Source organism: Phytophthora ramorum (assembly GCF_020800215.1).
Source record: "Phytophthora ramorum isolate Pr-102 chromosome Unknown Phyram_PR-102_s0003, whole genome shotgun sequence".
NCBI classification, from domain to species: domain Eukaryota; phylum Oomycota; class Peronosporomycetes; order Peronosporales; family Peronosporaceae; genus Phytophthora; species Phytophthora ramorum.
The window spans coordinates 1,801,333-1,815,787 of record NW_027150649.1 but is presented as its reverse complement, the minus strand read 5'-3'; the positions used below and the strand labels follow the sequence as shown (position 1 = coordinate 1,815,787).

The 14,455-nt window shown below is 53.0% G+C and overlaps 2 protein-coding genes across 2 annotated transcripts; one reads left to right on the top strand and one right to left on the bottom strand.

Annotated features, from left to right (window-relative positions):
• Window positions 1–270: 270 nt before the first annotated feature.
• KRP23_3756 (Ankyrin-2) lies at window positions 271–8,967 on the bottom strand (the record flags this gene model as incomplete). The annotated part of the gene is made up of 8 exons (XM_067888649.1): window positions 271–1,122; window positions 1,199–2,097; window positions 3,088–6,823; window positions 6,891–7,960; window positions 8,015–8,345; window positions 8,409–8,512; window positions 8,575–8,677; window positions 8,737–8,967. The coding sequence occupies 8 exons, from the start codon at window positions 8,965–8,967 to the stop codon at window positions 271–273; spliced, it is 7,326 nt and encodes a 2,441-aa protein (XP_067747872.1).
• Window positions 8,968–10,060: 1,093 nt separating this feature from the next.
• KRP23_3755 (uncharacterized protein) lies at window positions 10,061–14,277 on the top strand (the record flags this gene model as incomplete). The annotated part of the gene is made up of 5 exons (XM_067888648.1): window positions 10,061–10,899; window positions 10,980–11,122; window positions 12,129–12,232; window positions 13,189–13,910; window positions 13,986–14,277. 5 exons carry the CDS (start codon window positions 10,061–10,063, stop codon window positions 14,275–14,277), a joined length of 2,100 nt encoding a protein of 699 aa, XP_067747871.1.
• Window positions 14,278–14,455: the final 178 nt, after the last annotated feature.

Genomic DNA, 14,455 nt, shown 5'->3' with positions numbered 1-14,455 from the left:
CTCGTATTCACGTGCAAGGACTTCATCATCAAAGTTTTCACTGCAGCAGGATCTGCCAGCGGATCGATTGCAAAAATCGCCTGGTAGAGTGCAGAGCATGTGACACAGTTAGTTCTCGTGTCTCGCTCAAATTTCGCCTCAGTAACAAACATACATCTCGAACTGCAGCAAGCGGCAAAATCCCTCTCAGATCCGAGTCTCGCTGTTCCAACTCGCTGGAGAAAAATCATGTAAGAATCACAAAGCCACCTCAAAGTCAAAGTGAATACGCTACCCGAGAAGCAATCCGTAGTAGTCTTGGATCTCCTTGAAGTGCTGAGTGCGAATTGTCTTCACGAAGAACCCAAGCGGGTATTTGGCATCTAACGGAAGGATGTCTTCGATGTACAAGATGGAGTCGTTGCCACCACGCTTCATCTTGTGCATATCCCGGATGATGGCCTGCTCGATAGCCTGAAGTTGAGCGGACGTTTTCAGTGGAAAATACGTTCGCAATGCCACAAGAGCGTCTTTGAGAAGTACACGTCGCTCAGTCACAAAGCTTTCGACAGCGTACAGCTCGCACAGTCGGAGTAGCAGTTGCTGGCAGCCCTGAATCATCTGCTCTTGGTCCACATACACGAGATCGGAAACTGCTCCAGTCAAACAGAGCAGGAACATCTCTATCTCCGAGTCCCAACTAAACATTTGCAGCGCGAGCAGGAGGTTGTATCCCCACTCCGCGATCAATGGCTGGAAGCCGTACTTGCGGTGCAGCTTCTCGTACAGCACCTGCTCCAACGGGAATCGACCTAGTGGGTTTCGCTGTTCACGCTTCCGCTTTTCGACCCAAACCTTGCGCACCACTTTTTCTACGTCGATTTTCTTGAGAACTCTTCTTTTCAGCTTCCCGCGATGGCGCAAGAACATGGGAATGCCCTCGTGCATACCGAGCGCCATGATGTAGTCTTGTCTTCTCTTTGACGGTGAACTGGAGGTAGGTGAACCCGCTGCTGCAATGGTAATTACACCCGAGGCGTTAGGAAAGGCAATGGGGAGTATTGAAGTCTTCCGAACAGCACGATCAAGCTGGTGGTGCAGGATGTTAAGCTCAACGCGTGCTTCCTCGACATCGTGCCAGATCTACATGGGCAGGTGACAAAATTTGTGAGATGAATCGACAATTTCGCCATACTTTGGCTAACTGCGTAGAGCTCACCCGACTCAAATGAAGATTGACGCCACAGTGCTTCTGTAGACGCTCAATCCAGTGCAGCATCTCCTTTACTAAAGCTTTCGTCCGTCCTTTGCTGCGCTGATGTACGTCTTCTCCCACAACCGTAGTGTTCCTTCTCTCTCCAATACGCTCAAGCACACCGCCATTGTCTTTGTCGCTCGATTCTTCAGTCGCCGAAGTCATTACCTCACGAGAATTTGAATTTTCAGCCATCTCCCACTGATACTTTTGCACGGACAGCTCCGGCGTCTCGTTCACGATACGATCCCAGTCGGGTCTAGGAGTGTAGCAAACGCGCGTTCTCTCAAAGGATTCTAGATATTGCTCGTAGTTTGCTCGAATCTCGCTCAAAGCAGTCTCCGACTGCTGCTTTGTCTGGACGTCACACGCATACTGAGCCTCCAAGGTTGAAGCTTCATGGTCGAGGTTCCTGGTCTCGTCTTCGAGCGCTCGGTTTTCAGCCTCTGCGTTTTGAACTTGCAGTGCCACTGCAGCGTGTTGCTCCTGCCACTTTTTCTCCTCCATGTGCCGCTTTAAAGGAGCACTCGACACAAAATCCAGGTAGAGCTGCTGGCTGCGGATCTCTTTGAGTTGTGTTCGCTGCGTGTCAAGTTGCAGCTCCATCACTTCGCAGTCCCTCTGCAACTCTTGTTCTTGTTCTGTAAGCGAGGCGTAGTCTTTTTCAAGACGCTGGACAGCTCGTCGTTCTCCTTCAATTTCGGCGCGATTGTAAGCGTGACGCAGGTGAAGTTGAGAGAGTTCGCGCTCCAGTTGCTGTAGTTGCGTAGATAAATCTTGCTGCATTGAATTCTCCATCGCTAGTTTCGTGGTTAACTGCTTGCGTTCTTGCTGTTGCAGCTTCACCTTTTCCTGTACGTCCGCTACCAGCGAAAAATATTCCACAACATTATTTTCTTCGGCCAGCGAACTCTCATTCTCCACTGGTAGCTCTGTCACAGAAGACGATGGACAGCGTGTAGACTCGCCCTCCTCCGAAGCCTCTTTCGGGTTTCGATATATCGCTTCAAAGAGCACATCACGTACTTCAGTGAGCAGAATCTTCAGCACGCCAGCATCTGCTGACTGTTGCCAACTTTCCAGTGCTTTAAAACTGCGTGCGGTGGTCAATCGCTTTTGCTGTAGATTGCTAGGAGGTTCGCACAATGTCTCTGGTGGGCCTGACACAGTTCGACCGGGACGGACACCATACGAAGATGCTTGTTGCTTCGATCTCGGAGGTGGTGCGAACCGAATACTTGATGTTTGACCGCCTTTTGGCTCGAATTCATCTTTTACATCACTTTGATCTCGAGCAGTGCTGGCGTGCGCCCGCGGGAACGAGTTTTCCCCTAAGGATAGTTGACGGGCGGTCTGGGATTTGGGTTCGCTTCGACCTTCTGGTCTGCTGGAGTTGATAGAGTTGAGTTTTAGTTGTGGAACTTGCGGTGGCCTGCTCAGCGATTGACAACCAGCATCTTCGCTACGTTCTTCTTGTAGCATGAGGGTCATTGCTTGATGATGAAAGCAAACAAAGTGGGTCCCCATTCTACTTGGGTATTTCCTATGAATAGGCCTGAAGACGAAACTTACATGCTAGTCTCGGTTGTTTATGAGACTGGAGTGTACCTAGCTGAAGCTTATCAAATCTACCTGCACGATTCAACGGCCTACGATCCTTGACTATGTTGATGTAGGTTCCGCTACCGCTTCATCGAGTGTCGCCTTGCTTGCAACGCGAGAGATTTTTGTTTTGGGCTTCCACTGAGACCGCGTAGTGAACTGACAATAGCATTCGTGTCGGTGGCGAAGCTGTTGGAATGCTTCTATGAGGGGCGGTACTGGTTGCTGCGACGATTGCAACTCCGATTCACCTTCTACAGGGGTTTCCACGGGATCCATTACTTGTCGGAGCAGGTCGAAGAAAAGCCGGAGTACCGCATCGCTCTTTTCGAGCTTCATTTCTAGTCGTCGGGTAAGAGCCTCGTAGTTTCCACGTTTGTCGCGGTTCAGTCCCTGAAGACGCTTAAAGAGGTCAAGGTTGTGCTCCTCTTCGTGCAGCAAGACACACGAGGGCGTGTCATTCTCGTCGCTATCATTGTTTTGGTCTTCACCGGGCTGGTTTTCGCTTCGTGATTCTTGTTGTTCGAAGAATCCTTCCAGAAGCATTTCAGGACGCAGATAGTTTTCACTGATCAACGTTTTGAGCTTGTCATTTTCCAAGCTGTCAAATTTCATCAGCAACTGCAAAGGTGACACTCCTTGTGCGGACATGCTCGATAGCAGCGTTAAGCTGGCCCCATGCTCGAGCAACAGCTTGGCGATCTTCACCTCCTCCAATTGACAGGCCAGATGCAGTGGCGTGAAGCCGTCCCGAGACCGTCGCACGTTAGGATGGACATGGCCCCCAGGACTCGTAAGAAGTACCTTTACCATAGCGACGTCGTCGTACATGACAGCATAGTGCAGTGCCGCTGCATGCTTCCTGTTAGCAATGCTACTAGAGGTATCCACGTCAATCGCCGTCAAATCACACTTGGACGTTCGCAGTGGCAGATGTACGCGCATGTTGGCCTGCTGCGTAATTAACCGCCCCACCACTTCAGGTGTTTGTCTCGCAGCACAAGCTAAAGCCAGAAGCGGTAGGTCACTTCCTTCAGGGTCGAGCGAAATCGTTGACAACGCTAATAGTCTCAGTGCAAGAGTATCGTGGTTAGACTGCAGTGCGTAATGGAGAGCTGAGAATCTACTTTCCATAGGCAACAAGTACTTGTAATGATGCGAGTGGTGAGAGCCCTTCTTTTCTGGATCATAAATGACCTGTAACTGGTCACGCGGAACATCGTCCAAGTGCCTCCCATCGATCAGAATGATGTGATACTTGCCATCAATGGATCGAGCAGACACGTATGCCAGCTTTCCGTCGTGGGTAGCATCCAGTAAAACAGTCTGCGCACCGTTCGGAACGGCAGGCAAGCAATCGATGAAAATGTGTTCATGGACTGCGTTCACGTTGAGCAAGGAAGATGATTTTGCTCCGTCTCCGCAGTTCTCGAGGAGCAAGTCAACGACTGGAACATTATTGTCGTTTACATCGCTCTTCACCGCCAAGTGCAGCGCTGTCACACCATCACTGGCAGTCGCACTGATATCAATCTTCCACTCACGAATGAAGTAGCGAAGAATGTCTGCGCGTGCCTGTCCGTTCGCTTCGAACCACTTCTGCATATCATCGTCAAGACACAGAACTGACGATAGCTGGACGTAAGCTCCGCATGCAAAGTGCCACGGCAAAAACTTGCCTAGGAACGAGGCTGTAGTGATAATCTGTTGAGCACTCGCAAGCTTCTGCGTGATAAACTGAGGCTCAACGACGCTGTGGAGATCATTTTCGAGTATACTTTCAATGGCAAGCGCTTGCTTCTGCGCTGTCGTTTTGTGCTTCCGTCGATCTGCATGAACGCCAAGTATACACGGATGCTTCGTTGCTTGTTCAAGCAGTGTTTGAATTATCCCGATTGCCTCGCCATCGCTTCCATCGAGATTACCGCAAAATCCTAAGCACGCGTAGTGCAAAGGCAGGTGTCCATAGACCCCTTGTACGTTCGGATTTGCTCCACGGCTGATGAGAATCTTCGCAATAGCGGGGTAACCGTGCAGCAACGCCAGATGTAGCGGAGTTTGCCCCATGTGATTGTAGCTGTTCACGTTTGCAGAATGCGCTTCAATCAGGTCGACGACGGCCCTTTTCAGACGTCTTTCGTCTTCGTAGTAGGAATAGTAGCGAAAGCACAGATCCAATCCACGAAGTTTGCGGCGTACGATAGTTTTCGATAGCAGCGCATGCAGAAGAAAGTCTCCGTGTGCGTTTGATACATTGGCGTCAACTCCAGCATCCAGGCACATATCCAGAAATTGTAGAGATCCTTCAATCGAGTCAAGTTGGACCCGTGAGCTCGAAGTTGAAATGACTTCAAACGCTTCCGAACTCATGTACGCCTTCGTGATCAAGGTGCTCACGCGCACTTTCAACGGGGATACAAGAGCGCAGTTCCATACTGTAAGATCCTGTCCGTCGTTGGTAATTGCATCGACGTTGGCGCGAGCATCTAGTAAATCGATGACCATTTCTTCCTTGCCGACCAGGAAAGCTATCATCAAGGGCGTCACTCCCTCTGGCGACGACGTCTCTGAAGAAGCTCCTGCATTCAGCAGCGCAGTTACCAGTTTTGGCAGCGCGAGCTCTGAGGCGAGTAGCAAGGCTGAGTAGGACACATACCCAAAGCGAGGCACGCTGACCTTGTGGTCAAGTAACACTTGAGCCCACCGTCCTTGATAAGGCAGATTCAAGTCGACAGAATTTTCAGCCGAGGCAGTCTCGGTAGTCGGTGGTTGCTCGAGCTCCAGTTTCTCTCGATATTTCGTCAAAAGGCTCTCCTGCTTCTCTTGGGCCAACGTAATGAACTTCATCACCATCCCTTCAATTTGAGTCTTCATAATGTCCACGCGAGCGGGGAAAGCTTCTGGTCCTCTTGGAATACGAGCATAGTCCAGGAAAGACAATAGCAGGACAAGTGCACCAGAACCAAGAGCAACATTAATGAACAGGTCGCTGTCAGCTATCACTGGTTCAGGGATTGTTGGTGCACCAGGTGGCGCAGAGACAGCAGCTCCGCCTTTAGCTGGACTTTTAGCAGCCTCGACGACAGGTTCAGGCGCCGAAGCAGGTGGTTCCTTGTCAACAGGCTCCAAATCGCTCGCCATCACAGCGACGGCCTTGATAGCAGCTTCAATTTCGATGAATGTGGTGTCGGGCGACTGGAGAACGTTCAGTACAGGTGACAGTAAGAGTGTGTGCTCCATTCGAGAAGATGCTTCTACTGAGAGAGGCCACTCTCCTACCAAATCAGCAGAGGCAGAGGTTTCCACCTGATCACCTGAAGGTGTACTTTGCATCTCCGCCTTGGCCAGAGATAGCAGGACTTTGAGTCCACTTGGTACTGTCAGCATATTGTTCAGTAGCGTCAGCAATGACACACACACGGTTGGATTGACTGCAGCATACTTTGATACCAACTTGGGTACCTGCATGCCTTTCTCCAAGATGCACAACATCACCGCTTCGCCCACAACCGACGCTTTAGTCTGGTCTGATGCCAACTTCTTCTTGCTACCAGCAGCTGCTGCTGGGATACCATGCTTCCCTTCTAGCTTTGCAGCTATGAGCTCACTAAAATCCGTTGCAATTGATCCATTTCCAGTCGGATTCCACTTCAGAAAAGCAGTCGTCAATCCTGTCAACGCCTCTGCAACCGAGAGGAAAGCGTCTACGTCGTGACAAGTCTCTGTCAGCGGTCTAGGCTCAAACGCTGCTTCTTCCTCATACTCGTCAATCCACTCCAATTTGCACTGATCGGCAACCGGCTTCTGCTCCGACTTGACTTCACCTGGTTGTTCGGCTTCTGACGGGTTTTCTTCAATAGGCTGAGAAAGAAACGTGGTGTCTTCGGTAGCGGTAGAACCGTGGGGAATTTCATCAGAGCACGACGAGGTTTCCTGTAGAAATTTGAGAAACGAAGTTGAGGGTTCGTGGCCGCTACTCCCGCACAGCTATGACATCATGAAGAAGCATACCATTAGACGAGAGCGCCACACATATTACCGCAAGGAATCATACCTCTAAGGCACCCGCACTCTGTAGCACAATCGCCTTGATACACTTGGCCAAGAAAGCAAAGAGCAGCCTATCATCGGATGTCGTCGTCAAAATCTGAAGAAAGAGCGTGACAGCTCTCTCGCCCAAAGCGTTGGCGTTTCCAGGCAACTCAACAAGAGCTGCCACCCATCGAACATGACGAAAGATCAGCGCCTTGTCCACTGTCTCGTGACTCGCTTCGAGCAGAGCCAGCAGCGTTTCCACTGATACAAGCGGAGGGTTTTCCCCATTTGTAGTAGGGCTGACAGCGCTCTCCGGCACATTGGTATCAAGAACGCTCAGCTCCGCGTCACCTGTTGCTACTGCGCATAGAATTTGGGGATCGATTCGCGTGGTCACGTGATCGGGTGCAGCTTCGTGTTCCTGTTGCTTGTCGACTGCTTCGGGCTCTGTTCCATTCAGAAATGAGCGCGGATCCGGGTCGTTTCCGATGTGAATACACAGATGGAGGAGCTTGTCTGCCACTTGATGAAGGTTGTCTGCGTTTTTCACCTTGTAGCAATCCAGCAGAACCGAGAGGAGGCCTTTTGCTTTTGCATGCGCCTTGCAGTGCTCGCTGAATTCGACCATACGCCCGAGGCTGGAGATTACTGCGACGGAGCGATCGATGCTGAATGGGAAAAGGGATGCCAACGCCGCAGCATTAGCAGCGGCTGCATTGGCGGCTGCAATGGCAGCGGCACCACCAGTCGTTCGCGGAGATTCGGTGGGGGCTACAGGCGTTAGAGCACGTGTGATGTCGTACTGGAGGATAGCAACCATCGCATCAATGGCATCCACGAACAGGGTGCGGTCGTCTTCGACATGCCTATTCGCTTGCTCTCTAGCCAGAGTCATTCGCACGAAAACTTGGCAACTGACGCCAATGTTGGAGCACAGCAGCGGTGCATCCTTCGCAGACAACGGACTCGAGTCCACCCCACTGACAGGCACCGTTGAAGAGGTCTTTTGCATCGTTTGCTGCGCTTCTTGGATCGCGTTACGTAGTACACTTAATGCTCCGTTAGCTTTCAAGTACTGCCTTCCACACTCTACAATAAGCAAATGTCAGCGAAAACCCAGCGGCCTCTTTCAAGCCAACTCACCAAAGTGGGAAAAGCTTTCGATGATGTCGAGAGCTGGGCGATGGTAGCGCCGCTCCGAGTGCACCACGAACTCCAATGAACGAGAAATGCCCTTCTCCGCCTCGAACTTGCTCAGGAAATCCTCGTTTGGCGGGTTTCTCATGAGCGACCTAAGACCTGACAGTGCTGAGAACTGCAAGTCACCGCTCTCTGCACTCAGACAACCAAGCAACGCCGAGCAGGGAAAGCCGGCGGATTGAAACTGCAGCATCGTAGGAGAAGCTTCACCTGCCGCTGCAGATAAGGCAACGCTAGCTCGAAGGAGAAGGTCGTACACCTGGATGGCTTTAATCTGTCGTCAGCGAGAGGACAGTTAATCCCCATCACAGAGTAGAGCTTCTGCAGTGCAACGTACACGAATCTCTGGAGCCAAGGTGCTCATACTGAAGAGGTTGATAAACGGCTCGCCAGCTTTCCACGCTGAGTCAGCGCTCATGCTGCGCTCGAGTATAAAGCCCGCTACGACACGCAAAGTTAGAGCTTGTGGTCCAGCAGCCATAAGAAGTATCAACGCTTGATACCGTTGATGTCAGGGTGGATAACTTCAGAGTCCGTCTCGGTGGTGATCGAGGGTGAGAGCAGCACGTGCATCACCGCCAGCGTCTCCATGACAAGCTCAGGGGTCTGTGCGTAGCATCCAAAGCGTTAGAGCATTCATCAACTTACAGGCTCAACGCTCGTACTTTAGTTCGGGTGAGGAAGCCCATGAGCAGGGGCAGCACCTCTGCCTGGTCGCGAAAGAACCGCTCATCTTGCGCACAGAAGCGGACGGCGTCCACCTTCTTGCCCACGTCTTTCAGCTTGAAGCTCTTGAGCTGCTTCTTCCACAGAGCTGCTCGCTTCTTGGCGGCCTCTCGATTCTTGGCGGTGCTGGAGCCCGGTCGACTTCCTGTCGCTGCGGCCTCTTCCCCCATTTGCACTTTTCAACGCCTGATCAACTGATCGGTCGCGTCCGCCCAAAAACCTACTGCGCTAGCCTCCGTGTGCGTCCTTTCGAGGTGGCGACGATGACAACCATCTGCAGCGCACCATTTAGCACGACTGCGAGCGAGGCTTCCTGCCCCAAGCAAAGTTTACCGCTTCGTGCAACTCATGCACACGCTGGTTGTGGCTGTCGGACGTTCGTGAACGTCATGTCGTTTGTCTCCAAAGTCTCATGGCCGACACGATTCCATTGATGGCAGGAACGACCATTGATGGTCGGACATGTAGACAGACATATCCCACATATCCTAGGATCGATCCGATCAATTCGAGTCATCAGACTGGTCCGAGAGCTGGTCGTGCAGCGAGACCCCCAACCTACACTGTACTGGTACAGCATTTGAAACCATGAAAGAGCGAGATGTTTGTCACCATTGAGCTTCAACGCGGCGCCAGCGAAACTGGCATCGGCCTTACGGCAGCGGGGAGAAATCTGCTTGTCGATCGCCGTCGCGCGATGCGCCAGTCTCAGGAGAATCGACAAATCTTGAATTTTGTCGAGGCTGCAACAGATCCGGATCGATCGTGGACAGGGCGAAGGAAGACCAGTGAACACGCCGTTGCGAAGGCAGCATTGCGCGTTAGTGGAGTCATTATAACGTGCTACGTGCCGTGCCACATGACGACGGAGGCGAGCCAGCGTCAGCATAACATTGGAGGTGTTTTCGACCAGGTCGGAGCTCGGGTTCGGTTGGATAAGCTTAGCTGGGAGAAACTTTCCGTACCATGGACCATGTACCTTCCTCTAATGTTAAACGAAGTATCTGCGTTGTGTGCAAATAGCCTTACGGGGTACGCTTTGCATTGAAATCCTCGTTCAGTTGAGGATTCTTGTGGAAGATGCGTACAGCCTATCCGCCCAGCCCAGTCCGCCCCAATCTTTTGCTCCGGCTCGCCAACCGCGTGGCTCGTTGAGCACAAGTCGCTCATTGACACATTTTCCGATCGATTGACACATCACAACCTTCCTTCAGCATGTCCAGGCCGACTAAGCGCTCAGCTTCGGCTCCGCTGTCCCGACGAATGACATCGTCGTCGTCGTCAACCTCAAGCTACAATGGCGCAGGGATGCCGTACTCGGCAAGAAGGCTGGAGTCTCTCGAGCTGTCGTCTCACGTCAAAAACCTCCTAACCAGGCAGATTTCGGCGGCGGCGGACGATGTCCTGGACAGCATGATGCACGAAGGCACGGAGGACGTCCACTGGCGGGGCAAGATGCGAAAGGATGGCATCGTTTACTACGAGGACAGGGACAGCGTCACGAAGGACCAGACGCGTTTCTGCTGCGTGGACACGACCGAGGCGTCTGTGGAGGATGTCGTCAACCTGTTCGTGGTATCGGACACCGACATGCTCCTGCAGCGGTGCCGCATCATGTACGACAACATTATGGACGCCAGGATCCTGAGCGTCTTGGAACATCCGTCAGAAGAGAATCCAATGCGCTCGACGTACATTCGCTACACCGCCTTTAAGGCGCGGACGCTGCAGCGGAACCATCGAGATATGTGCGTCGTCGTGGCTACGAACGTCATTCAATGCCCCGATGGCTCGACGGTTGGCTACTGCGTGTGGGACTCGCTCAATCTGCCCGACATCTCCGAGCTCGACGTGCCGCAGGGCTTCATCCGAACGAGAATGTTCCGGTCGGGTTACTTTGTGCAGAACACAGGGGAGCCCGGCGCGATGACCAAGGTGGCGTACATTGTGGGCATTGAGGCCGGTGGCTTAGCGCCGCGGTTAACGACGCGCTACTACATGCCTCGGTTTGGAGAGGTTCTCAGCCGAGTTATTGTTCACCTCCGTGGTAGACCGCTCGACCCGTCAACGTTCGTGCCACAATCGGCATGGACCGACAAGCGGTGAGTCTGCACACCTCTCTGCCTATCGCCACGAAGTGTGACATTGCTAATGGACTGCTTGGTGTGTTGTGTCTTTATAGGAAAGTGGAGTTCTGTGAGTGCTGCAGCAAGCATTTTGGCGCCGTGAAGCTGCTGGACACCCGAAGATACAACTGCGTGGCCTGTGGCGACGCAGTCTGTCACGCGTGCCACCATGTCGAGGAGGTTGAGGTGCCAGGTGCCGGTAAAACATCAGTGGGGATCTGTGTAGGCTGCAAAACCAACTGCCAAAAACGTCCAACTCGACTCTCGCGTTGGTCTCGCTTCAGCTCCTTCTCGACCGATTCCACGGAATCGTCAACGCGATCGCTGCCGATATGAGTCTAGTGTTTTATGAATTCAATAGGAGGAGGGGCAGAGATCAATGGTGTGGCTCCACGCATGTCATCGTGGCTTTGTCTGGATGTCACAAGGCTGAAACCCCATACAAGTACTATAACTCACACAGCCCCACAACGAAATATTACAGTTAAGGCTGCTCGGGTCATTGATTCACCTTAACACCAATTTACCAGCACTGAACGAGGTTTTCTCCTTCGTTCGACTGGTTAGTGGGCAATGACTGTTTCTCGATACGCACCGAATTTGTGTTTTGTTTTTGGCAGATAGCTCCGATATTCGAGGACAACAGCAACAGGTCGCAACTTCAGAGCAAATACACTGGCATGTGCGCATTTCATTATGTCTTATACTACAGGTAGGGCGAAGCAAATCGGTTCCGTTGACTGCTGGAGTTTTGGCTTGAGATGAGAGCAGCGCAGCAATGGTCGTACTCCTTCAGCCCGTGTTCGCCGCCCAGTTCCAGCTCGCGCTCATACTCGCGTCTGCTCGAAGTGACGGCGAAAACAGCCACCTGCGTCGATGTCCGCAGATGGACGTGCAGCATCGCCCTCAACTCCCTTTCGAGCAATCGCACACGTACACCATGCAATGCATGACGCTTCTGGGGGGCCATCTGTGCTGGCAAATGCACGTGTTGCGAGTTTACAGAATGATCGGGCGCGACCATCTTCCCAGCATCCACCAAAGTTAACCCACGTGTGTGGGGTTGTAGCCTCAGTGACGAATCTTCGCGAGCGCGGTGTCGCCTTCCTTTGTTTCTCGACGAGCATCGTTCTATCGATGACAAATCCTCTACCGCACGCTGAGCTCGAAATTCGACTTGCAAACTTATCTCGTGATCCACGCAGTCCCTGGAGTTGTCGTGGCTTTCGTGACTCCAGCGGATCCTTTCCGGATGCAGCAAAGACGTTCGCGCGGCGAGATTTTCCCGAAAAAAGAGCGAGAGATCTGGGTATGCAGTCCACCCTCGGACGCCTACAGTGTTGAAAGCAGGGGGCATCGGAGAGCCGGCATCACTAACGATAATATCCATGGATATTACGCCTTCGACAAGAAATTTGGCCGTCGCATGTGCTGCACAAGCCTCACACAGCATTTCTTCGCGACATCAAGTTGAGGACCGGGAAAGCGAGCTCGAGTTTCCTCGAAAACAGGCTCAGTTTTCACCAGGAACAGATCCGGATCGAGATCATGGACAGTCCAAAGACCTATCTATGCTGGCTAACCACGCGAGTCTTGATGCCTGCATTGTGCATGCACGCGACTTAATTGCGCGTCAACCTGGCGAAGGGGCTCTCCAGCCATTTTGCATGCCGTGCAATGTCGGCTTCGCCTCCGTTCTACTTAAAAGTAAGCCGTTGTGCCAGCTCGGTTTCGTTTGGATGGTTGTCAGCCGCGTCCACCGCCGAGATGCAAGCCACCCCCTTGCTGCAATGCCCCTCTCGTCTTCCTGGGACGCGCCTGCTGTTCCTTGAGTTTTTACGGAGTTGCACGAGCTTCTCGCTCTAAGCCTCTGGGTGGCTGGATAATGGCGAAAGATGCGTAGCATGTGCAACCGTGCAGTTCTCGTGGCTTGGCGCCTATCCGGCCCGTCCGTCAACAACAGCGACTCTCGATTGACACAGGTGCCATGTCCGGATATTTGTATCACCTCATTGTGCAAGTTTCGCCGTCTAAAGCAGACAGACAAATCGCGCACTGATCAATTGACACCTTCGACTCAGGTTCGACTAAGCGAGGACCATGGCGAAAACGACCAAACGCTCAGCTTCGGCTCCGCTCTCTCGACGTCTGACAACGTCGTCGTCTTCGATGTCGAGCTTCAATGGCGACGGCGAACCGCTCGCGAAAGGGAGCCCAGAGTACTTGGACTTGTCGCCGGAAGTGCGAGACTTGCTGGTCACGCAGATCTCGACGGCCGTCGAAGACGTGCTGGACAGTATGATGCACGAAGGCACCGAGGATGCCCACTGGCGGGGCAAGATGCGCAAGGACGACGTCGTCTACTACGAGGACCGGGAGACTGTGACCAAGGGCCAGTCGCGCTTCTGCTGCGTCAATGTCACGGACGCCTCCGTCGAAGACGTGATCAGACTGTTTCTCGTGTCCGACACCGACGTGCTCCTGCAGCGGTGCCGCATCATGTACGACAACATCATGGACGCCAGGATCCTGAGCGTGCTGGAGCATCCGTCAGAAGAGAATCCAATGCGCTCGTCCTACGTCCGGTACACGGCGTTCAAGACGCCGGCGTTGCTGCGCAACCACCGAGACATGTGCGTTGTTGTGGCCACCGACGTCATTCAATGCCCCGACGGCTCGACGATCGGCTACTGCGTGTGGGACTCGCTCAACCTGCCGGACGTGTCCGCGTTCGATGTGCCGCAAGGTTTCATCCGCAGCCGCATGTTCCGTTCAGGTTACTTCGTGCAGAACACAGGGGAGCCCAACGCGATGACCAAAGTAGCGTACATTGTGGGCATCGAAGCTGGTGGCTTCGCTCCACGGCTGGCCACGCGGTATGTGATGCCTCGCTTTGGCGCAGTGCTCAGCCGAGTCATTTCTCACCTCCGACGCAAGCAGCTCGACCCCTCAAGCTTCGCGCCTCAATCCGAGTGGACGGACAAGCGGTGAGTCTCCTCCTAACCTCTGCTTGTCACCACTAGTTTCCGTATGGCATTGCTAATGGAATGTTTTGTATCTAGGACTGTGCAGTTTTGCCAGTGCTGCAGCAAGCACTTTGGTGCCGTCAAGTTGCTGGACACCCGGCGATACAACTGCGTGGTGTGTGGCGACGCTATTTGCCACGCGTGCCACCACGTTGAGGAAGTCGAGGTGCGCGGTGCTCGGAACACGACAGTGGGGATCTGCGTCGGCTGCAAGAGCAACAGCCGCAAGCGGGCATCGCGACTGTCGCGCTGGTCCCGTTGGGGCTCGAGCTTTTCGACCGACTCGACGGATTCGACCGAGTCCTCGACGAGGTCTCTGCCTGTATGAATGTTGCTCCAGTCCACTATTCTATGAAAGCAGCAGTGCTTGACTCCGACATGACCGCTAGCCTGGCTCCGACTAAAGTAGTCTCCGTCGTATATGTGTTTGTCAAATACATCACCACTTTGGAACCGCCAGCTGCTGCTTCATCGCATGTGGTTCATGAACCACCAAGAATAGTGAT